The sequence below is a fragment of the Xenopus laevis genome, chromosome 2S (assembly GCF_017654675.1).
Source record: "Xenopus laevis strain J_2021 chromosome 2S, Xenopus_laevis_v10.1, whole genome shotgun sequence".
Lineage (NCBI taxonomy): Eukaryota > Metazoa > Chordata > Amphibia > Anura > Pipidae > Xenopus > Xenopus laevis.
In genome coordinates this window covers 133,646,449-133,671,243 of record NC_054374.1, presented here as the reverse complement: position 1 = coordinate 133,671,243, position 24,795 = coordinate 133,646,449, and the positions used below count along the sequence as shown (strand labels likewise).

Below are 24,795 nucleotides of genomic sequence, written 5' to 3'. Positions count from 1 at the left end.
CAGGATATCCGCCAAAAATATGCACAGATCCATCAGTCACATTCTGATTAATCTCCATTTCCGTACACACTGCAATTACTAGTTAGATCATGTGCAATCTCATAATTTATAGGATTCATATTTCCAAGAGTTTTATGATCATTTCCTTTGCATGGTCCTTGGGAAGTATTCTGAGAAAATATGCCAGAGGATCTTTCTGAATGATGGTTTAAAGGTTTGTTTTGGTGACTTTTACACAACTGAAGAGCTGTCTTTTTTGAGTAGATATTAGAGACACATTCGACTTTAACAACACATACATTATAAATAAATGAATGCCTGGAGAGTACTACAGGTACAGCATCCGTTACCTGGATAGCTTTTTATTTCTCTGTAATAATAAAACAGTACCTTGAACTTGATCATAACTAAGATGTAAATAATCCTTATCAGAGGCAGAACAATCATTTTGGGTTTAATTCATGCTTTTTTAGTAGATTTAAGATATGGAGATCCAAATTATGAAAGACCCCCGATCTAGAAAACCCCAGGCTGCAAGTATTCTAGATAACAGTTCTCCTACCTATACTGACAAATGATTAGTATTAAAACTGTGCATGGAATTGACAATTAATTATTTGGTAAAATTACCTTTCAGCAATACAAAAGTCATATTTCTAAAGTCTAGTTTCTATGCTGTGCTGTGCCTGTGTGCATAATCATAAGGTTTTGCTAATCTATCAAACCATATCTGCAGATAATGTACATATATAAGAACTAAAGGCTATCAACTATACAGTAGGTAAAGGCAACCTTTAAATGCACTTTTAACCATTATACACATCATCCATAATATCTTTTGAATTAGGGAATACTAAGTTCAAATACTTCATAAAATTATTTTGCATTTTCTGGGGCCTGTTGGGAATTTCTGCCACCGAAAAGGGGTTCAGATTCAGTCTGGTATTCAGAAAAATCTGTTCCCCAAGATTCAGGGGTTTGGACTAGTTGTTTTGTCTAGTTGGAGATTGGAGAAATGGCAGAATTTTTGGTTGCACACTTTGGATTTACATCTTACTTCAGTCAAAGAATGTGAGTGTCAACATGGCTCTTACAACACTCACATCTGATTTAATGTTTACAGGGCACAATGACATTGTCGGACAGGAGTGCATATACTTTACTATTGCAAGGTATACTTTTAGTGATGTTGTCCCATTGTCAGGGCAGATATCAGGATGCCCATGCCTCTTGCTCGCATCCCTCCTTGCACCTGACTCCCCTGCACTTGCACCATCCCAACCTCCCCCTGCCCCTTTGCTGCTCCTCCTCTCAAACCAACCTGCCTTCCCCAACAACACTTATACTTTACCCACTCTTCCCACACCCGCATCCCCTCCCCCCACGTTCATACCATCCACAAGCTTCCCCACACCGACCTGCTTCTCAATGGTGTTGGCACATCTTCTTAACGCATTTTTCTCCCGTCGGCTTTATGGATTCTCTGTGCGGCTAGCGGGCGGCATGCTGCCCCCCAATTTTTGCCACCTTAGGCCCAGGCCTTTGTGGCCTGCCCATTATCATCTACATCTATAAAAGCATTGTTAGCATTCTGTGGAAAATATTACTTAAATATTGAGAAAATGTATATAGCTATATTTAACAAACAACTATTTCTTATGTAACCTCAGTGTAATAAATATCTGATTGAACAGAAGGGAGCTTTAGACAAGCTGTCTTGATATCTACTGATCACCAGCTAAAGCTCTACTGGTAGATCCCAATCTACCCTTTGGACACTCCTGTTGTAGGCAAAACAACACTTACTACTTGATGGTACCAGTTTGGGGAAGGTAAGGTGCTGTTTCGGTACTGCAATATCTCTGTGCACAAAGTAAACACACTTTTGGTCAAAGAGTGTATTGAGTAATAATGATAGATTCATCTAATATAAAAAGCATTGCAATGTTTTTTTTTTCCTGGACTATAATCTTAATTCCTTTTAGTGTCTCAGATTCTGGGGGACAGATGGAAGTGAAGGAAGTAGCAACACGGCCACTGGTTCAGGACTTGCTCAACCATAATGTGAGTGCAAAAAATGAACATGCCTATGCAATCTTATATACATATATACAGTAACTGATCGAGGATTCAGGGATAGAATTCCAAAGGTAAGGAGCAGCAAGAGAGAAATATTTTAGGTGGGAAATAGCAGTGTTAGTGGGTTGTTCGCCCAGGAGGGAGAAGTTGGTCATGAATATATGGAGACACAAGAAGAGATGCAGTGCAGGGGAATGAGGGGCTTTAAAAGTCATGGGAAAAATGTATACATTTTTAATTGTTTAATGAGTACCCATAATAAATATTTCAAAATAGAAGGGTCCTGTTCTAGCAACAGTGTTTGAGACAGCACTAAGGAGAGGTGGGCTGGTCAGTAGCGAGTTGCAGTAGTCTAGACAGGATAGCATGAGATCACGGATAAGTGTCCCAGCTGTTACTTTCAAGAGAAAGGGACACATTTTCGTAATAATGCTTAGAAAAAAGTGACAGGTTTCAAACATTATATTGACATGATGACAAAAAGAGGAAGAGTCAAAGATTACCTCCATACAGTGTACAGGGTTAGCAGGGCTAATCAGCATGCTTTTATTAATAAAGTAGGTAATAGGGTCAAGTTTAGCTAGAAAGGTGATCAGTTGATATTTTGCAATAGCATTCATTCATTCATTCAAGATGAGTTTCAGAGGTCAGTATTATATTTTAAATGTTTCTTTATGGAGACTATTGGTATATTTACTTTGTTTTGATTTACTGCCTAAAGACCTATCTATACTATAAGATCACTTGATTAATTGGAAAAAAATGCATTTAGCAGGACTGCTCTGGTGTAAATCAGCTGAGCTAATGTATGTTTGCATTATGCTTGCAGTTAGTTGAGTCCTGCTAATGCAAAGTATTTTATATGTACTGTATTAACAATATGTCATTTCTTAACTTGAGAATGTTTTTTTCATCCACATTTTCTGAATAAGAATAGAACAAAATCCTAAATTCAACAAAGAATTTGGCTCCAAATGCTTCACTTTATCTTTTTGGGCTTTGCTAGTGCCCTAGACATTATTACCCTGCCTATATTCTTTAGTTCTGATTTAAACAGTATATGCAGCTCCCACTACTTTACTCACTGTAGTCACATAATGTGATAAGGTGGTGGATTAAGCATTGATGTATCTAGTAGAATTAAGTCAAACACAACTGGACATTTTGGGGGTTATTTATCAAAATCCGAATTTTTCTGATTATTTAATTTAAAAAAGTCCAACCAAACTAGAATCTACAATTTGACTTTATTTATTATTTAATCAGATTGGGGAAAAACTTGATAAAATTGAGTGAAAACCTGAAGTGTACGATTTTTTTTTAGATCTTTTTCCTGAATCGCTCGATTTTGTTAGATTTTTGCCCACAGGAAATTCCAAATAGTATAGGGACCTCTCCCATTGACTTATATACAACCTCGGCAGGTCTGACATGGCGGAATTTCAGATTCTGACTTTTTGCTAACACAGGGTGTAATAAATCTCAAAAAATGTGGATCCTGTAGTAAAAGAACTAAATGTTTCTAGCATTCGGACTTTAATAAATAACCCCCTTAGAGTTTTTCTTGAAAACATTTCACCACTCATCCAAGTGGCTTCTTTAGTTCAAATGAAGTGGTAGGAAATTCCCTGGAATGTAAACCCTTAGGTGTAGTAAAGCCACCGATATCCAATGACAATGGTTCCAATCACAATGGGTCACTTTACTATCCTCAAGGGTTTAAATGCCGGGTAATTCCCCACCACTTGAATTCACTTGAACTCGGATGAGTAGTGAAACGTTTTCAAAAAAAACTTTTAAGGGGTTATTTATAAAAATCCGAAGTTATCCCACTATTTTTAGAAAGCCACTCTGACCAAATTCGCATGGACTTTACCCCTCGTTTATAATTACATCTTCCTGAAAAATATGTGCGGGGAAAAGTCTCGATAAGATCGTAGAAAAATCTGGATCTGACGCCCAAATACTGCGACTTTTTCAGATTTGATGCCCGAATACCGTGGCTTTTTCGGAAAGCCAGCGCAATTCAGCACATCTTCTGGGCATCTGTCATGGACTTCTACATGAACTCGGCAGGTCTGACTTGGAGTACTTTTTTTATTCGGACTTTTAACACCATCTGGGTTTAATAAATCTACGAAAAAATTGTGGTTTTTCCCTTTAAAAGTCCAACCAGAAAAAATCGGACTTTGATAAATAACCCCCAAATGTCCAGTAGAGTTAACTCTACTAGAATCTTTATAGGCAAGCATTGATGTATATTATACAGTAGATTGCCACTAGAGTTCATTAAACCTGCGCCTGCATCTTGTTCCTCCAGGACTGTTATATCATTGACCAAGGTGGAACCAAAATATATGTCTGGAAGGGCAAAGAAGCCACAAAAGCTGAGAAGCTAACTGCAATGTCTAAAGCTCTGGTGAGCAGCTCATCTGTTAAAGGTTATATTGTTTATATCTGTTTGTGAAGATTCTCATTCATCCAGGTCATGGTATATCTATAGAAATAAGTCAAATCAACTGGACTTGCTGTGTTTTTCTTGAAGACGTTTCACCAGTCATCCAACTGGCTTTCTCAATTCACAATATCTGATTGATCTAAATGCTGTAGTCTGGCTCTGGGGGACACTTTCTTTAAGACATAAATTGGAATATGAAATGTGTGGTCCTTTGTGGTTGTTGTTGACTAATCCTAGCCTTAACCAAATGGCAAAGTCTGAAGTCAGCACAATATTCTCATTTATGATAATGTATTTCCCATTTTTTAAAGGTCAAGGAGAGCTTAATTCATCCAAGTATTGTAAAAACAAATAGTACAGTTGTTTATTGCAGTTGGTGCTTGTTAGAGAAAAATACTGTACCTGCTTTGTGGCTCATTTACAAACATGCAAAAATCACATGTAGTCCACCATATTTTATATCCATGATGCACTTCTAATTGTGGGCACAAGCAAACTAGCCTGGGCAACAACTTACAAAAGCAGCGTAGGCGCAACATGGAAAAGGAGCCCTTGAAGTAATAGTTTCACAAGGCAGGTGACATTTCCTGCAGGTGACATTTCCTGCCCTCCCCTGTGTCTATATTTTGTATTCTGCACATTCCACAGTAAATGCATTATATAATTCATTAGGTACATATCAGCTACACATGTAAATGGAGTCTCTGAAGTATCTTCTCCTTGAGACAGGTCTTAATTCCAGCCCTCCCTTGTGTCCCAGTGTATTTTGCACCCTGCACCTTACAGCTCAATGTAGTGGCACCCAGAATTGAAGTGCATGGAACAAGTATAGTGGAGCAACGTATAGTGTATATATATTAGTTGTGAAAACAGTTTCAAACCTTTGGACTACAGTTTCACCAGACAGAACATTGTAGTAATATTGTTAGTGAGAGAAATACACATTCTGCATGCTCCTTTGTGTCCCTATCTGAACTATTGGGCATTTTCACAGTTTGTACAACTTCAAAATCCGAATTTTTCTTGAGTATTTAAATAAAAAAAGTCAGACCAAACTAGAATCAACAATTTGACCTTATATCTTATTAAAAAGCACGATTTAATCAGATCGGTGTCAAACTTGATAAAATCGAGTGAAAATGCTAGTCGTACAATTTTTGTTACCGAATCACTCTATTTTTTAGGGCTTTTTCACAAAAATTCAGAATCCGAATCGTAAGATTTTTTCCCCAATTAGCTTGTTTCCCCTTCCCCCTGAAAAGTCTGTTTTTTTTGGATATTTGCCTGAAAAGCTCAAAATAGTCTGATTTTTGGACTAAATCCAGCGCAGACCACAGAAACTTTTATACAACATCGGCAGGTCTGAGATGGAGGATTTTCAGATTCTGACTTTTTGAGTCCTCAGGGTTTAATAAAGAGTGAGTTTTCAAACTACACTAGAAACTATCTAGATACTTAAGTGCCAATAAAAAAGCTCATTTTAGGTCAGTTATGTACCGGGCTACATTGCACCTGTACTATGTCTACTACTACTACTATGTTGACATGCAAAGCATACCTGTGTTGATCCTCAGGAATTCATAAAGATGAAAGCATATCCTCACAGCACCAACGTGGAGACAGTGAATGATGGAGCAGAGTCTGCCATGTTCAAACAGCTGTTTCAAAAGTGGGTTGAGCAGGGCCAGTCTGTGGGTATGGGAAAGGCCTACACTGTGAACAAAATTGGTAAGTAGAGATAATAGAAACTGCTTCAGTGACCTCATATAAAAATGTCACTTTAGAGTTCCATGACCTTTATAAAATCATTTAAATGGCCAGATAACTCCCTGGTGTCTTCTAATATCCTTATAAATGACAGTAGGGCACATTATCTTTATACAGCAGAACATAAAATATCTCAGGAGTTCAGCCTATCATGAAACAGTTACCTAATCCAGCCTCTTGTTAGATGGCTCAGACCATTTTGCATTATTACTGAATTTCTGAACAGTTCCCTTTCTCAATTTTACAATAGAAACAAAATCCATTTATGTGTGTTTCAGCAAAGGTCAGCCAGGAGAAATTCGACACTTCTGTGCTTCATGCAAACCCATCGGTAGCTGCACAGGAGAGAATGGTGGATGACGGGAGTGGTAAAGTGGAGGTATCAGTATGAACTGTTCACAACTGTTGAATTAGAAAGAGATTTTCAACCTGTTCCTCGCTGGCTGTTTTAAAATGATAATTCCCAGCATCCTGGGGCAGTTGTTGCAATTTTCACATTCAGAAAAAATAAACCTCAGTGGTTTAGTATCTGCCAGTCAGTGGCGGAACTAACGGGGGTGCAGGGGATGCGATTGTACCAGGATCCGCACCCCTCAGGCCCACCGGGAGCTTACTTCTGGAGCTGTCCATACTTAACTGGATTATTCAAAAGAACCAGGTGAATAAATCATAAGACTGGGAGGGGCCCATTTATCAAAGGTCCGATTTTAAAGTTTTAGAGGTTTTTAAAATTCACAATTAAACTCTATTTCTCGAAAATCATGAATATCAAAATATCTGAATATAAAAAAGTACGACCTGAAAAAATACAAATATCTCTAAAACCTAAAAAAAGACAATTACTAGCAAACAAAATCAGAAAATCTCTAAAAGATTTGATTAAAAATGGTCCAATAGGATCAGCGCAGCTCCCTTTGACTTTTATAGGACATCTACAACGTTTACCTGTTTTTATGTGGTTTTTACACTTAATAAATATTGAATTTTTAGAGTTATAGAAATTTAGGTAAAAAAAAAAGAAATTTCAAACAGGCCCCATGATGTTGACCTGAGCAAGTATGAGATATGAAATAATTATTCCAAAGTGTGGGTGATTTATTGTTTTACTGTCAATATGAAATATATTTGTAAAGCAGGAAATGAATGGCACAAAAGGCAATTCTGGACTGTACATTAGTTTTAATAAACTGTGTGAGCAGACAAACAAACAAGAAATTATCAGCACTATTCAATATATTACTCCTTCCTCTAGTTTAGGGATCCCCAACTTTTTTTTACCGGTAAGCCACATTCAGATGTTAAATCAGTTGGGGAGCGACACAAGCATGAAAAAGTCTCTGGGGTACCAAATAGTGGCTGGCTATTTTGCACTCCCTATGTGGACTGTCAGCCTACAGGAGGCTCTGTTTGGCTGTACATCTGTTTTTTATGCAATCAAAACTTACATCCAAGCCAGAAATTCAAAAAGAAGCACCTGCTCTGGGGCCCCCCTTGCCATGTGGGTACGCATTAGAGGCCATACATTTAGCACTTGCACCCCTGCCCATAGTGCTCCAGCACAAGGCACATTCGGAGGAATGTAATAAAATTCGCTAATGGAAAAAATATTCACAATGCGAAAAGGTATGCCTTTGCGCGAACAAATTTTGCATTGCACGAATTCAATATACAGTAGCTTTTGCGAACCCAGAAACTGCTTAGCGACCACTTCCAACAGCGGAAGACCGCTTGCGAATTTTATAGTTTGCGCCAATGCGCAGTCAATGTAATAAAACTTCTTAATGAAAAAGTCGTTATGTTTGCTCCAAAAGATTACAAAACCTTCAAGCACTACTTAAGAGTGCGCAATTAAAATTCACAATGCAATAACAGTTTAAGGAACAATATTACATTGCGAGAAGTGGATAGGGATGTCGCGGACTGTTCGCCCGCGAACTAATTCGCGCGAACATCGACCGTTCGCGTCCGCCGAATGTTCGCGAACGTCGCGCGACGTTCGCCAATTTGGGTTCGCCTTAGCTGGCGCTTATTTTTGCCCTCTCACCCCAGAGCAGCAGATACATGGCAGCCAATCAGGAAGCTCTCCCTCCTGGACCACCCCCACACCCCCTGGACCACTCCCCTTCCATATATAAACTGAAGCCCTGCAGCGTTTTTTCATTCTGCCTGTGTGTGCTTGGAAGAGCTAGTGTAGGGAGAGAGCTGTTTAGTGATTTGAGGGACAGTTGATAGTAACTTTGCTGGCTAGTAATCTACTTGATACTGCTCTGTATTGTAGGGACAGAACTCTGCAGGGATTTGAGGGACATTTTAGGTTAGGTAGCTTTGCTGGCTAGTAATCTACCTTCTACTGCAGTGCTCTGTATTATGTAGCTTCTGTGGGCAGCTGTCCTGCTGCTGATCTCTCATCTGCTGACTGCTGCCTGTAACCCAATAGTCCTTGTAAGGACTGCTTTTATTTTCTTTTTTGTTTTTTTTACTTTGCTACTATAAGAGCCCAGTGCTATTAGTCTAGCTGTGTTGGGGAGTGGGACTGGTGTGCTGCTCCTCCTAGTAGTTCACCACTACCAGCACCAACCAGAGTCAAAATTGTTACAAAGTATCTTATTTGCACCTGTTAGCTGTTCTGAGCTCTCTGCCAAAAGCTAATTAAGTTAGAAACTGTTTTTTTTCTGGCTGTTCAGTTCAGAGAAAAGAGGGACTGGTGTGCTGCTACTCCTAGTAGTTCACCACTACCAGCACCAACCAGAGTCAAAATTGTTACAAAGTATCTTATTTGCACCTGTTAGCTGTTCTGAGCTCTCTGCCAAAAGCTAATTAAGTTAGAAACTGTTTTTTTTCTGGCTGTTCAGTTCAGAGAAAAGAGGGACTGGTGTGCTGCTACTCCTAGTAGTTCACCACTACCAGCACCAACCAGAGTCAAAATTGTTACAAAGTATCTTATTTGCACCTGTTAGCTGTTCTGAGCTCTCTGCCAAAAGCTAATTAAGTTAGAAACTGTTTTTTTTCTGGCTGTTCAGTTCAGAGAAAAGAGGGACTTTCCAGTACAAAAGAGGGACAGGGGGTTGAGTGGTCAAAAGAGGGACAGTTGGGAGGTATGCAAGTGCCACCTAGCTGTGTGAGCTTTTTCACATTCTGTCTAAATAACAATAATAATTCCGTGTCCGTAAACATCACCTGAGTGATGTTTTTACAGCAGCAATAATATATTCCGTACCCACTACTGTATACGTTGCCCTTGCAGGCATTGTTTGCCCAGTCTTTAACCAAGTGCCACCTAGCTGTGTGAGCTTTTTCACATTCCGTGTCCAGAAACATCACCTGAGTGACATAGTGTGATTTCTGCCCTTTACAGCACAAAACGCAGCGCTGTGTCAACAATGTATTTTTCAGATACATTTTTGCCCTTGATCCCCCTCTGGCATGCCACTGTCCAGGTCGTTGCACCCTTTAAACAACTTTAAAATAATTTTTCTGGCCAGAAATGTCTTTTCTAGCTTTTAAAATTCGCCTTCCCATTGAAGTCTATGGGGTTCGCGACGTTCGCGAACCGTTCGCATTTTTGACGCAAGTTCGCGAATATGTTCGCGAACATTTTTTCCGCCGTTCGCTACATCCCTAGAAGTGGATGTTTAGTCTTATTGGTATGAATTGTTTTGCTCTTTGCGACTTTAATTACATTCCCCTAATAGAGCAGCACTGACTGTTCGATGGGGTCCTGTACTTGCCATTTGCCTGAGAATTTCAGGACTTCAGTGTGGCTAAAGGTGGCCATACACGGAGAGAGCGATGTTGCCAAATGAGCGAATCTCTCCCTGATATGCCCACCTTGAGGTGGGCAATATCGGGCTGATCCGATCATGGACCCTAGGGCCCAACGATCGGATCCTAACGAATAGTAACGGGCGGTTGGATCGCGGGACCGCATCAACGAACAGATGCGGCCGCGATCCGATGGGATTTTTAGTCCCATCCTATCGAGATCTGGCCGACTTTCGGTCCGTCCGGGGGCCCCATACACGGGCCAATAAGCTGCTGACTCGGTCTGTCGGCAGCTTTTATCGGCCCGTGTATGGCCACCTTTACACCCTCCCAACTTTCTTTCTTGCATGTCTTGAAGGCCATGCAAAAGAAGGCCATGTAAGTGGCCATATCCTGCCCATGTGCCATTCCTCCAGTATGCAGTGCTGCCAGGTGTATCTCTAATAAATTATCCATATGATGTAAATATTCAAATCTGTTTGTGTTTGCAGGTTTGGAGAATTGAAAATCTAGAGCTAGTTCCTGTGGAGACACATTGGCATGGATATTTATATGGCGGTGACTGCTACTTAGTGTTGTACACATACCATGTAAACAGTAAAGCCCACCATGTACTCTATATCTGGCAGGTAAGTGTTAGAACCACGAAAGTGCCAAGCTTACTCTGACAGAATGACAATAATTATATATATTACATATAACAGGAACATCTCAATCACTTTGCACAGAGCAATGATAGGAAAAAAATGCACATGAAAGGCCATTCAAAAAGCATAAAAGAATATATAATAGTATATGCAAATCTGAGTTCACAGACATGTACGAAAAGTAGCAGCTGTAATATAGTTGTTGAAAATCTGTCTTATACCTTAGCGGCCCCCCCCCCCACTTCTAGCTGCAAACATAGGGAGGCCCATTTATCAAAGATTGAATTTCAAACACATGTGAATTTTTTTTTTACTCAAATGAATTTGAATATACTCACAATTCGAATGGGAGGCTATTTGATAAAAAAATTGAATGTCTAAAACTCAAACAAATATTACTGACACGAAAACTTGAATCAAGTATTTTCGCTGAAAAAAATTCAAATGTCAGGAAGGCTATTAACCTCTTCAAATGGGTCACTAAACCTCTCCCATTGACATACATAAACTCAGCCGGTTTTAGTCGAATTTGAATTGAGTTTGGATTATTCCCAATTCGAATTTGTGAGTTTTGACGAAAAAAACAAAAATTTGATTTCAAATTTACTATTCGACCCTTGATAAATCTGTCCCTGCAATGCAATGTAACCGACGTTGACTATAATGTTAAATAAAAGGCAATTTTATACAGGAATACATAAATGCTTAATCAAAGACCATAAAAAAGAACAAGCACTGCTGGTGTATGAAATTCCAAATTACATCCGCACACCCTGACACTCCAATTAATAGAAATCCCTGGTGCACTGTGAACCTCACACCCAATATGAAAGAACAAAATTCACTGGCACAGAAGGTAAATGCTGGCAGGGTAAGCCCTTGGTGATTTATTTCAGCATGCCGCAATAAATTGGCAAGGGCTTTTCCTGCCAGCATTTACCATGTGTGCCAGTGAATTTCGTTTTCCCATATTTGCTTGTGCAGGGGCGTAACTATAGAGGAAGCAGACCCTGCGGCTGCAGGGGGGCCCAGGAGGTATAGGGGCCCCACGTGGCCCTAATTCATATACAATTTCAATAAATATTGGAGAAACAAGTCAACCTCTAAACATTTTGGGGGCCTGAAAAATAATTTGCTGTGGGGCCCAGTAATATCTAGTTACGCCACTGTGCTTGTGTATGCTCATAACTGGGCATTGTTTATATTTAAAGCAACCCTTCTATTTTTTTTTATTTGCAACACCCCAGTTAGTATTTCCACCTCTGGAAGGTCTTAGTGATCTTGCAAGCAGGGTGTATAATCAGTACAGTATAAATATACTGTAGGTAGGACATATAGAATATATTATTGATTTAGAAAATGGTTCTGCTGCTATAGTAACCTCTGAACACAGACAGATGGAGGCTTCTATTATGAATATGTAGCTTAGTCATTCTCAGTTCCATGTTTTTTTTTTCTGTATGCATTGAACACTTGTCCCCATTGTGTTTTCTATTCTTTTCTATGAAAGAATAAATACGGAGTCCAAAAAGCCAAAGTTATGGGAAAGCATGTCAAATATTATTGCATGTCTGTCTTTCACATAGTTCTTGTTAGTACTTGCTGCACTTTGCACATTTGTCTTTCCATTTTTGCCACGCAGGGACGCCATGCTTCCCAAGATGAACTGGCAGCATCAGCTTTCCAGGCCGTGAAGCTTGACCAAGACTTTGGCGGAGAACCAGTGCAAGTTCGAGTGTGCATGGGCAAGGAGCCCCGGCATTTTATGGCCATCTTCAAAGGAAAGCTTGTTATATTTGAGGTAAACTTGTCTAGAAATGCTTTTTTTTGACAGAAATGGATACTATCCAGTGTGCAACTGCATGGGATTGTCTTAAACTAGATATTCATCTACAGATCCAATCATTCTTCAAGAGAAAGAGCTTGAGAGTATAGAAAAAGGGCAAGCTGTTTTTAGAATAGATCTAGTCCACTAGTAAAATCTTGTATATGTAACTGTCCACACATTTTCCAGTGGGAATTTATCTTGAAAATGCTGTCAGATCCCAGAGACAATGAAGTAGAATCACAATATGTGTAAACTATGTTTTCCATCTTTTATGCAGGGGGGAACATCAAGGAAAGGGAACAAGGAACAAGAGCTGTTAGTGAGGTTGTTCCAAGTTAATGGATCAGAACCTTCCAACACCAAAGCCGTGGAGGTTCCTCCCTTTGGCTCTTCCCTGAATTCCAATGACGTTTTCCTACTCAAGACCCAATCAGAGAGTTATTTATGGTATGGGAAGGTGAGTGTGATCAAATGCACCAAAATGGTGGGTCTGCTAGTTGCATTTTAGTATTCCTGGTCTGTGTGTGATGTTCTTCAGAGATCAGAAATCCAGAATATGTAGACAAGGATATAGGCAAACCACATTAGAGCAGAAAGGGAGTGAAGGGAAGTGTGTCAGAAACATCTATTGAGGGATTGCATTTGAAATATAATTATACATGTTTATCATATTAAATATAAGATTAGTAATTTCATATTTAAGGTTTATATTTATTATATCTGAACTGTTTGGCACTAAAAAGAAAATGTCTCTGACTTGCAAATTCTATATAGGAATGTATATGAACTTTCCTCCTAGTCTGAGCTCTCTTGCAATTTCATATTTTGTGAAAAGCCTCAAGGGGTTCCATTGCCAGTCACTGGGAAGTGAATTCAGGTTAATTGATTATACCCATTGGCTTTCCCTCCCTAGAATGACATTCCAGCACTTACTTGCTCCTCATGATGTATGTCAGCGTGCCACTATTTATAGTTACTCACTGCTACCTGCCACAGGCTGATTCCCACCAAAGAACATGGGAAACATCATGAGTTCCCCTTCATAGCTGACTATTGCCAGTAAATATGGCATGCTTTAGGAGGTGAGATTTCCCATGCAGGGCAGCGTATCTAATTGAAATATCTGGGAAGAGATCTGTGGAGCAAAGTGGCATTTAGACCATTTCATGCAGAATCAAGTTTATGCACTTATCTTTGTCTTTTATTCTTTTTTTAGTAAAAGGAATTATTTCATTGATTCCTGGATTATAATGCTGTAATGTCTCACCTCCCTGGTGGTCCAGTAGTTCAAGGGGGTCGGTGGGGATACCTGCCACCCCCTCGGCAGGGACACCCACCACTCTGCCAATCTCCTTCCGTGCCGTCTTCCTAAGGCGCACGCGTCGCGCTTCTTCCTGGTTTGTAGGCGCACTCACACTGGCGTGATGACGCCAGTGTGCAGTGCCGCGAAATTTAAAGGTATTTAAAGCGGCAGTTTGTAATTTTCAGTACCCATTATAGGATCTTGTTCCTGGTGCTTCTGTGCTACAGTCCTGCCCCTTTGCCTGTTCAGAACCTCTCGCTTGGCACCTCTCTTAATAAGACCTGGCGGCGTACGATTAGCTGACGTCTCCTCCCGAGGTGAAAGGCGGCTTTTAAAGGCGGAAGCAAGAGCCGAGACCAGGGTGCTTAGCATTGGTTCTGAATTTAGGGTGCCGACCATGACAAATGCATGGCAAAGATGAATGTATTTTTTTCCATACTCTAAGAATTCAAGTAATTTTAGCTTGAGTTTTTAGAGATTTTTTATAATGTTGTCAATAAAACCTCCAGTAATGATGATGACACTCATGCATCCAACTTGTGATTAGGCAAGCAATTGAACGGTAAACTTAAAGGGGTTGTTCACCTTCAAACAACTAGTTGTTATCAGATAGATCACCAGAAATAACGACTTTTTCCAATGACTTTCTATTTTCTATGTGTCACGGTTTTTCTAATATTGAAGTATAAAGTGTCATTTCTCTCCTTCTGAAGCAGCTCTGGGAGGGGGGGTCGCCGATCCTGTAAACTGTTCTAAATTGATACATTTAGTTGATACATTTCTAATCTTTGTCCCTGCTGAGCAGAATCTCTGGGTTTCATTACAGGCAGCTGTTAGACTTGATACAATTGTTGCTAATACTCCAGAGATGCTGCTGAGAAATGTATCAACTAAATGTTGCAAAATTGTAACAGTTCAGAATCTGCACCTGGATTACTGAGCTGTCAGACTCAAACACCAGAGACAGGAACATTCAACTTTAAACTTAGATTTTGGAAAAAACGTAAAAAATAAATAATGGAAAGTAATTGGAAAAAGTCATTATTTCTAGGGAACAATCTAAAAACAACTAAATTGAAAAAAGTGTTTGGAAGGTGAACAACCCCTTTAAATAAATAAAAATAAATTACTATAAAATCAATCTGAACTTTTAAATGGGTTATACCAAGGTCTGGTACAGTTAAATCGATCATAGCACTTAAATTGTCCTTTTCCTATGGGTATTTTAGGCCTGTTTGTATTTCTATTAATGTAAGAAAAAGATATTAAAATACCAAATATATTTTTCATTTAAACAGTAACCTGAGTGCAACTTCATACAGTACAACTGGCTGGTTAAACACCATATGCAGAGTTCAGTGCTTCAATATAGAAATATAGAAAGCATCTATATTACTTCTGTAGTGTAATACATCACTGGTGATTCTAATACTCTAGATTGGTTTGGTATATTTTTGTGGTCTTATGTTCTTGTTCCCTTTACAGGGATCCAGTGGGGATGAACGTGAAATGGCTAAACAGCTGGCTGCCATGTTGTCTGATGGAAATGTAGAGATGCTTGCAGAAGGGCAAGAAACTGCTCAGTTTTGGGAAATACTGGGTGGAAAGGCTCCGTATGCAAATGACAAGAGGTAAAATATGATTTGCATAGAATAATTCTGTGTGTATTACAAAGTCATGGTGGTGACCTGGCCCATGGTAGTGATACTTGTCTTCACTTAGCATGTCAAGCCAAAGCAAAACATTTTTTGCTAGACACTGAAATCCATTTACTAAACCCAAGAAAACAATTAGCATGGAATTGAAGAATTCTTTTCAGCATAAAAATCTATATAGGTGCACAATGATCAGGCAATCAAGCTGAATAACACGTTCGGCAGTATATGATCTCACAGATAACACTACAGATAAAGCAATTAGCTACTTTACTGCTAATTTGCTTTAAGCAGCTCTCACAAACCCAGATGTTGGCAGATTTCAATTAAGAAGTTTGTACAGCACCAGCCCCATTTGTTGCATTAATGTTCATAAAGGGGGCTACTGCCCTTTAAACAATATAGAATCAGATGATTATCACTCACCATGAACTTATTGAAAAACCTATATGCCATACAAATGATTTATTAACTTTTTCAAGGCAAATTCATTTTTTCACAATAGACATGAACATTTCTCTTGCAGACTTCAGCAAGAGGTAACAGACTTCCATCCAAGGCTATTTGAATGCTCCAACAAGACAGGCCGCTTCATTGTCACCGAGGTTACCAACTTCAATCAAGACGACCTTGAGCAGACCGATGTCATGATTCTTGATACATGGGACCAGGCAAGATGGAAAATCATATCAATTATTTTACATTTGCCTCATATTCTGAAATTGTACACACAGTATATTACACAAGATTAAAAAATGCAACATGATTTCAGTTGGAAAAAAAAAATCTAAATTCAACCCTGAAAAAAATGTAACAAAGGGGGAAAAAAAGCTATTGCTGCTGTTTTATCTACTGACATATTGTTACTTGATTAAAATAATGCTATACAGTACAGGATAAGGGCTCAATAAACACCTATACCAAGGCAAAGTATAGTATATAATACCATTAATAGAAAAGTCACCTTAAATGGATGGTTCACTTTTCAGTTTACTTTTATTAGGTTATAAAATGGCCAGTTCCTAGGAACTTTTCAATTGGTATTCATTATAATTATTTGCCTTTTACTTCTGAATCTTTCCAGCTTTAAAATGGGGGTCGATCTAAAAACAAATGCTCTGTAAAGCTACAAATTCATTGGTATTGCTGCTTTTTATTGCACATCTTTCTATTCAGGCCTTTCCTTTCATGCGTGGTTGCTAGGGTAATTTGGACACTAGCAACCCGATGGCTGATATTGCAAACTGGAGAGCTGCTGTATATAAAGCTAAATAACTCAAAAAACACAAATAATAGAAAATGAAAGCCAATGGCAAATTGTCTCGGCATATAATCCTCTACGCCATACTTAAAGTTAACTCAAAGATGAACATCCCCTTTAAGTGTAGTAGCCATTCTAATATGATAGATGAACAGTGTTGTACTGGCCAATGGGATACCAGAATAACTCCCGTGGGCCCAGGTGTCAGTGGGCCTGTCTGCTCCTAACCATAATCATTCGCTATTTCTGTATGAAAACACACACACATATATATAACAAACAGGGGAAAGTTGTGCTCACTTGTGCACAGGAGCAGTGATCAGCTCCATGTTGTAGCTCCCACCCTTCCCAGCTATAGTCAGGTGATCCCACTGGTGTCTAATAAAAGGGCAGCCAAGTTTGGGAGTTTTACTTTTAAAGCAGCAAGTAAGTTGCAGGTAAAACTTAGTCCCTGTGTAAAATGTATAATGAAGCAATAGAAAATCAGATGAAATCAGATGAAAATTGAGCGTAGGACTGGCCAGATATGGGATGACTTTGGTCAGGTAAAATATATTGCAATATATGGACAAACAATCCCTGTTTTGCTTAAAGGGTAAGGCATTTTTTAGTAGCAGTATGCACAAAATGTCTCTGTCTTAAATATATTGATAATGGGTTGATTGCGCCAAAAAGACATCACAGTATTAATTAGGAACAGCCAATCAAAAACAATCATTTACATATTATTGAACAGTGTTAAGAAGTCATTACCAAGTGTTAAAACGTCAATTAAAATACATTTTGTTTCACCACTAGGTGTCTCCATTCTGTGAATTAAAATCTATTCTTAAAACCAATAAAAATGTAATACATCACGTAAAGTGTAAAACACAATGTGGCTCATTTATCAACACTGGGCAAATTTGCCCATGGGCAGTTACCTATAGCAACCAATCAGTGATCAGCTGCAAGTAGAACAATGAATGCTGCAGTTTGGTTGTCATGGGTTACTGCCCATGGGAAAATGTGCCCAGTGTTGATAAATGACCCCCACTGTTTTATATATATATATATATATATATATATATATATATATATATATATATACACACACACATACATACATACACACAGTATATAGTAGTAGCTGTTACCAGTTTAGACCACAGTATAAAATCTCTCTTAATGAGTACCAGAGATGCCTTACACTCTATATGTTAGGATTTTATGTATGACTTTTGGCATGATTTGTTCCAACTATTCCATTCACTTCACTTACTGATAGATATTCATGTGGCTCGGATCTGAGGCTAATGACACAGAGAAGAAGGAGGCACTTATAACTGCCCAGGAATATCTGAAGACACATCCAAGTGGCAGGGACTCTGAGACACCAATACTCATCATTAAGCAAGGCTTTGAGCCCCCCATATTTACAGGCTGGTTTTTGGCATGGGACCCTCATACATGGAGTGTAAGTTGCAAACTTCTTACTCTGTTGACTGAATATGAGTATAACATCGTTTGCTCTAATATCTGTGCCTAGTTACAACAAAAATAACCCAATGATTATGGTGAGTTCAGCTTTAAAGTTCTGTTCAGTGATCAAGCAACATGCTATGGCTGGAGCTATAAGAAGATCTTTTTTCATCTCAAGGCCACTTCATGCTATATCTGTTCTGTATTGCAGGGCGGGAAACCTTATGAAGATCTTAAGAAAGAGTTCGGTGAAGATGCAGTCATTCATAGAGTTATGTCGGTAAGAAGAACCCTAAATTCCACAATTAATTATATATTTATAATGTCCTTTTCTTTTTTACCTTCCACAGCTAATACAAACATGGGAAGTGCACTGTGGTATTGGTAACATAATCCAAGGTCCAAGGTACACAGAGAGGCAGCGTTATCAAAATTCAAAAATTCTTCTTGTTTTCTTCTTATCCCATGCAGGAGAAATGTCATCAATTGTTCCGCTTATTTTTTTTAATTCCTGGTTATCCCCTGGTTGGGTGCATTTTCTCAAGTTTAAAGATGTCCAGGAAAAATTCCTCAACTTGGATGTAATTCTCTGCACTTCTCAACCTTTTGTAGTTGTGATGTAGAAAATGCTGTGGAACCAGACAATAGTAAAAAGAAGTTATGGTGTGTGCCAAATAGGGGCAGTTTTTTGGCCCATGTGGACTACCAGCCTGCAATAGCCCACATTTGGAAGTACGCTTGTAACTTTGTGCTTTCAAGACTTGCTTCAAGGCAGTGAAATAACTATTGAGGAAGGTCTGCTTCCTCTATAGCTAATAAAAAAACTCCCTACTCTCCAGCCGCTCTCTTACCTGCGGCAAGGAAGGAGGGCGAAAGTTGGGTGGGAGTGGGCGGAGTTGAGGTGGGACGTGGGTGGGTTGGGAAGTGAGCAAGAGGATGGGGGAGTGCGCCGGGCCCCTCTGAAGATTTTTTTGCAGGGGGGCCCAGTAGGGTTGCCACCTGGCTGGTGAAAATGATGGTTGATCTCAATGTTATTAAAGGAGAAGGAAAGCTACAGAGGCATTCTATTGCCAATAGATTAGCTACAATAGTGCCAGCTAAAATTATATATTTATTCTGTAGCTACAATAACATTTTTGAAAATGACAAGTTTGCCCCCATGCACATAGCAATGCCTTTACAGAATGGCTTTGTCAGAGCCCTGACCTCAACCCACATGGATGGTGACTGTGAACAAGGTCTGAGCTCCATCATCAGTATGATGCTAATTAACCCTGCACTTGCTTCTAGGTTTGTTTTGTTGTGGGCCTTTGCCTCTTCTTTATTTTGAATATTCAACCTCAACAGGGCATTAGGTACCACATGAGCTGTTGCCATTTCAAACAATTTCATGATATAACCAAAGGGGAAGTCGTGATCACCCAGGCTGGATGATGCATGGAAATAGAAGTCAAGGTCATAAAATGTAATAGTCCCAGTACTGGGGAACAGGCATACAGCCTGAAAGTAAATTAGGATAAGATTTAAGGTGAATGATAATTTGCGGTTATGAATACTCTTGGACAATATAGTGCAATGTCTTTTTTATTTGTAGGAAGTTAATGGAGCAGCTCCATCATCAAACAAAGTTGCCCCAAGTATTACTTATCCTCTTGAATTTCTGAAAGGGAAGCAGAAACCTGAGCTACCGGAAGGGGTGGTCCCCACAAAAAAAGAGGTGAGTGCTGGGAGGACTGGATAAAGTACAACATTGGCTTCCAAACACAACACACAGTGGTTTCTGTGCCCAAAGTATGGAAAAGGTTGGAAACCGTTGTATGAGGGCACGCAGAAGCTTTTTTTGTTTACCTTGAAAAAAACCTTGCACTAAACCTTTCTCTGCCTTTACAGTGTTACCTCACAGACCAAGACTTTGTGGCTGCTTTTGGAATTACTCGAGAAGAATTCTATGCGCTACCATCCTGGAAACAGCTAAACATGAAAAAACAGCTTGGGTTGTTTTAAATCATTATGGTACAGCTTAAACATTAACAAATGTATTCTTTTTGTATGACGGAGGAATCTTAATGATCCAATAATTCAGTGTAAAGGCATGAGAGTATAGAGAATGTACCTTCATCTCAGGTTACCCGTATAAATAATATTCAGAAAATGATTAATTGTACCTATTTTTACCTCCATTTGGAGGAAACATCACCTTGAAAGAATTGATTTCTGATTATAAGAACTTGACATGGGATCATATTTAGGTGAAAAGTATATACTGCAAGCAAAAGTGACATTATGGGTAACATATATCCCATATAACACATTCATGGGCTTTTAGCAACTGAACAAATGAATGACACTGGACATACAATTGTATTATACTGGATACTGGACGAAAAGAAAGCTCTTTAGTCCTTAGCCTTGATGCCGAAAAGGCATTTGATAGATTGGATTGGACATATCTATTATACACTATTGAGGCACTTAAAGGGGTTGTTCAATTTCAATGTACAAATCTTATGAAACCACTAACAATGCTCTCAATGTGTTAGAAAACCCATTTTCCATAACAAAAAGTAAAAATGCCATTGTAAAAGCTAATTTTTATACCTATTAACTCAGCCCTTCTCCTGTCTCTCTGACCAGTTTTCTGAAGTGATGGGAGTGGCCTATTTTGAACCTGACACACCAAGAACTTCCTATATGATGACATCATCATGCCCAGGCTTTGCCCTTACTTGTTTCCTATTGGATGTTGATACTGCCCTCCTCCTAGTAATTCATTGGGTGCTTGTGAACTGTAACCAGTCACATAATTTGAATGATCATTAGTTGATTACTCAATTGTAATGGCAGAGGTTAACAGACGCAGCATATAAACAAACCTGCCTTGTAACAAACAATCACACAGCCATGCAGACAAATACTGCAGAAAAGGAAGGAGCAACATTGTTCTCCCAATTCTGGCACTCTCCTTCTGCCTAGACTAAAACTGAATGGAGTGCCAAAGGGGTGCAACCTTTTCTGGGAATAAATACTGGCTTTTCTATATTTTTATCTTTTAATACCTTTGGCATTAAGCATAATGTCAGTTATTTACAAAATTGCAACAAAAACCAGCACTGACTTGCTTAGAAACATATGTAACTTACACATCTAGCAGGGACAGTAGGGCTGCCACCTCACCCTTTTAAAACCAAACACATATGAAATCCACAGCCTGCATGGCTAATTATCAACTCATTTAGATGCTGCAGACTGAACTGATTTCTGTGCAGCCATGTATCATGCATCTAAATGAATTGCTAATTAGCCATGCAGGCTGTGGATTTCATATGTGTTTGGTTTTAAAAGGGTGAGGTGGCAGCCCTACTGTCCCTGCTAGATGTGTAAGGGTGAGGTGGAAACCCTAAGTGATTTTGTGCGCTCTCCCGGGGGGGGGGGGCAGTAATTTATCTAGGAAAACGATTCCTTTTTTAAGTGTTTAAGTGTTCCACTTCTGGAACAAGATTTATAGCTCTAAATACCAAAAAATTAAAAAGTTATATTTTTCATGATATAGGGATCTATACCAGAAAAATATTTTACTTTATGTACAAAAATTCAACTCATTTGGAAAGCCTCAAGCTCATACAAATAGTCAGCTGCTGAATAATGATTTTTTATGAGGTAAATACACAAAATAATACATGCCCCCCCCCCCCAAATAATATATTTCTGGAAAGTACAAGTGTCATCTCCCATAGTATCCATTTTAAAAATGATTCCTTTTTTCTCTGTAATAATAAAATAGTCGCTTGTACTTGAGCCCAACTAAGGTATAATTAATCCTTATTGGAAGCAAAACCAGCCTATTGGGTTTATTTAATGTTTACATGATTTTCTAGTAGACTTAAGGTATGAAGATCCAAATTATGGAAAGATCCATTATCCGTAAAACTCCAGGTCCCAAGCACCTCGATCCCCCCCCCATCTGCACAGTTGAAGTCTCTGCAGTACACAGGTACTGAAGTTTCTCTTCAGTACCTGAATGCTGCTCAAATTCCCCAGCACAGCCCAGCACAGGAAGCAGTGGCAGATTGACAGCAGACATAGCCAATAGGAGTTAAGTTAGCTGCCAGTACAATGTGTGATGTCATATAAGGAAGAGGAAGTGAACACTGTAGTGTTTTTGGGGGTCAGTGACCCCCTCCCAGCACAGGGTCTGTGTGGAACTGAAGGATTAGTACAGGGACACTTCTGAGGTGAATATCTCTTGAACTGTACTTTTTCTGTTAACTATTTCTATGGAAAAGTTTGTTCTATTCATGTGAACTGTTAGATTTGTCATTTTGTTACAAAGGTGAACAACCCCTTTAAACTTTGCTGGCCCTTACTTGTCCGCTCTACAAAATCTTTATAATACCCCTTCTACCTATCTTAAACTCCCAGGACAGTCACATAAAGCTATTCCAATCCATAATGGCACCAGACAGGGTTGTCCCCTTTCTCCGTTTCTTTATGCCCTTAGCATAGAGGCCCTGGCAGCAGCTATACGAGCACATCCAGACTTGGGGGGGGTGTCTTAGTAGAATCCATACAATACAAGATAGCCTTATTTGCGGACGATGTCCTACGCACTATGACTAACCCTTTTATCTCCATCAAGTCCTAGACAGATACAGTAAAATCTCAGGATATAAGCTGAACATTAATAAAACCGAAGCTCTCCCTCAATATTCTACCCAGAGAGTTATAAGCATTGAAGCCTAAGTTAAATTACAGGTGAAGGGTGGATTCCTTGACGTACTTAGGAACCCAGATTGCAGCAGCACATGACCAGTTGTACAATCTTAACTTTAAACCGCTTATACAGCAAATGAAGACCCCTCTCTTGCAATGGACAAAATATACTATTTCTTGCCTCGGGAGGATAGCAGCTATAAAAATGTCTGTTTTGCCCAAATATCTTTACCTGTTTTTAACTTTACCGATTGCTATATCTCCCACAGCTTTCAAGTACATACAGGCAATAATTAAATTTTATATGGTCCTACCGTGGACACAGAGTTGCAAATTCAGTGATGGTGGCAGCTACCAAAATGGGAGGTTTAGGTCCCTAACCTCCAAAATACTACGAAGCCCCACAGCTGAGACAGCTCCTAGTGTGGTCAAGCCACCACCCTTATACCACATGGGGACACATCAAAAGCTTTATGGCAAAAGAATGCCATCTAAACGCTCTCATGGGATTCCAATTCAGCTAATCGTATTTCCCCTATACGCTCTCTCAGCAACGAGGCTTACTTACTCTATTTGGCTGAAAACCAGACATAAACACGAGATGATTTCTGCTAAATCACTTATGATTACTTATCTGAATAACCCAGCGTGGTTAAATGGTCTAAGCTACCATTTTTTACGATGAGACCTTCTTAATCCGCAAACCCACATGATGTTACCTTTTCAAACAATTAAGGAGAAACAACCAATGATCGACATAAAAATATTTGAATATTTTCAGGTCCGCCATTTTCTTGCACCTTATGCATCACACCTGAAGACAAACCCTCCTACGACATTTGAAATTATTGCAGCTCATGGGCTACCGCAGAAAGGACTCATTACCAGACTTTACAGCATACTGACTGCCCCTCCAGATTCAGTCCAATTCAGACATAAATACATGGAGAAGTGGGACCAGGCCCTCCCACAACTGATACAGGCCAAAGATTGGCCCTTGATCTGAGACAATGCAAAGCGTATGGTCACCTGTGTAAGACAAAAGGAGCATATCTACAAAATACTGACCTGCTGGTACTATACTCCCAAAAGATTACATAAATTATTTCCACAGCATTCATGTTGGAGGAATTGTGGAGCTCGAGGTACTATGTTGCACACTTTCTGGGGCTGCCCAGTAATCCAACCACTATGGTCTGAAGTAGTGAAGCTTTTGGGTCAATTACTGCAGCGGCCAATACCAATGGACCCCATATCCTTGCTTTTAGGCAAACCTATATCTAAGCTACGCAGATGTGGTCAAGCCTTAGTTAATCAGGTCCTAACAGCTACCCGTCTGGCAATAACATACCACTGGAAGACCTCTGCATCACCAACCCTAACTGAAATAGTCAATAGAATAAAGGCTAATAGGACTTTCAAAGCAGGTATTGCACAGTTAACCAACAAAGTGGACCAGTGCACAAATATTTGGGGCATATGGGAACTGAGAGGCCTGGCTGCCAGTGCATCACAGGGAATCCACCCCCACCTGTCAACCAGACCTGAGAGATTTAACATACCATTTTTCTATTTAAGAAATTCAATGTGTCCCATACCATATGACCAATTTGTTTATAAGATACTGTTATAGAATGACCAGTTTTGTTTCAGCTTATTATGCACCTAGGTACTTTAAGGATTCTAAATGGATATTAGGTATCAAACTAGGTACATTACTTTTATGTCTGTAAAACTATATGCATCCATTGTTTGTGCGAAGCTAAAGAAATGGAAAAATGCAATGTTCAGTGTAACTTATGTAAAACTAATAAAAAGTAAGTTACAAAAAAAACGTATATTTTAGTTGGGATCAAGTACAAGG

General features: G+C 39.2%; 1 protein-coding gene across 3 annotated transcripts in view; it reads left to right on the top strand.

Moving 5' to 3' along the window:
- The window catches only part of LOC108708996 (advillin-like), a 44,636-nt gene extending 24,260 nt beyond the window's left edge, over nucleotides 1-20,376 (top strand). For all 3 annotated transcript variants that reach the window (XM_041584441.1, XM_041584439.1, XM_041584440.1), the window contains exons 8-20: nucleotides 1,986-2,064; nucleotides 4,400-4,498; nucleotides 6,112-6,265; nucleotides 6,583-6,683; nucleotides 10,558-10,695; nucleotides 12,356-12,514; nucleotides 12,819-12,998; nucleotides 15,330-15,475; nucleotides 16,026-16,170; nucleotides 18,028-18,216; nucleotides 18,433-18,501; nucleotides 19,816-19,938; nucleotides 20,112-20,376. In XM_041584441.1, coding sequence (XP_041440375.1) covers nucleotides 1,986-2,064; nucleotides 4,400-4,498; nucleotides 6,112-6,265; nucleotides 6,583-6,683; nucleotides 10,558-10,695; nucleotides 12,356-12,514; nucleotides 12,819-12,998; nucleotides 15,330-15,475; nucleotides 16,026-16,170; nucleotides 18,028-18,216; nucleotides 18,433-18,501; nucleotides 19,816-19,938; nucleotides 20,112-20,225 — 1,696 coding nt within the window. In that variant the 3' untranslated portion in view covers nucleotides 20,226-20,376. The remainder of the gene's footprint in view (nucleotides 1-1,985; nucleotides 2,065-4,399; nucleotides 4,499-6,111; nucleotides 6,266-6,582; nucleotides 6,684-10,557; nucleotides 10,696-12,355; nucleotides 12,515-12,818; nucleotides 12,999-15,329; nucleotides 15,476-16,025; nucleotides 16,171-18,027; nucleotides 18,217-18,432; nucleotides 18,502-19,815; nucleotides 19,939-20,111) is intronic.
- Nucleotides 20,377-24,795: the final 4,419 nt, after the last annotated feature.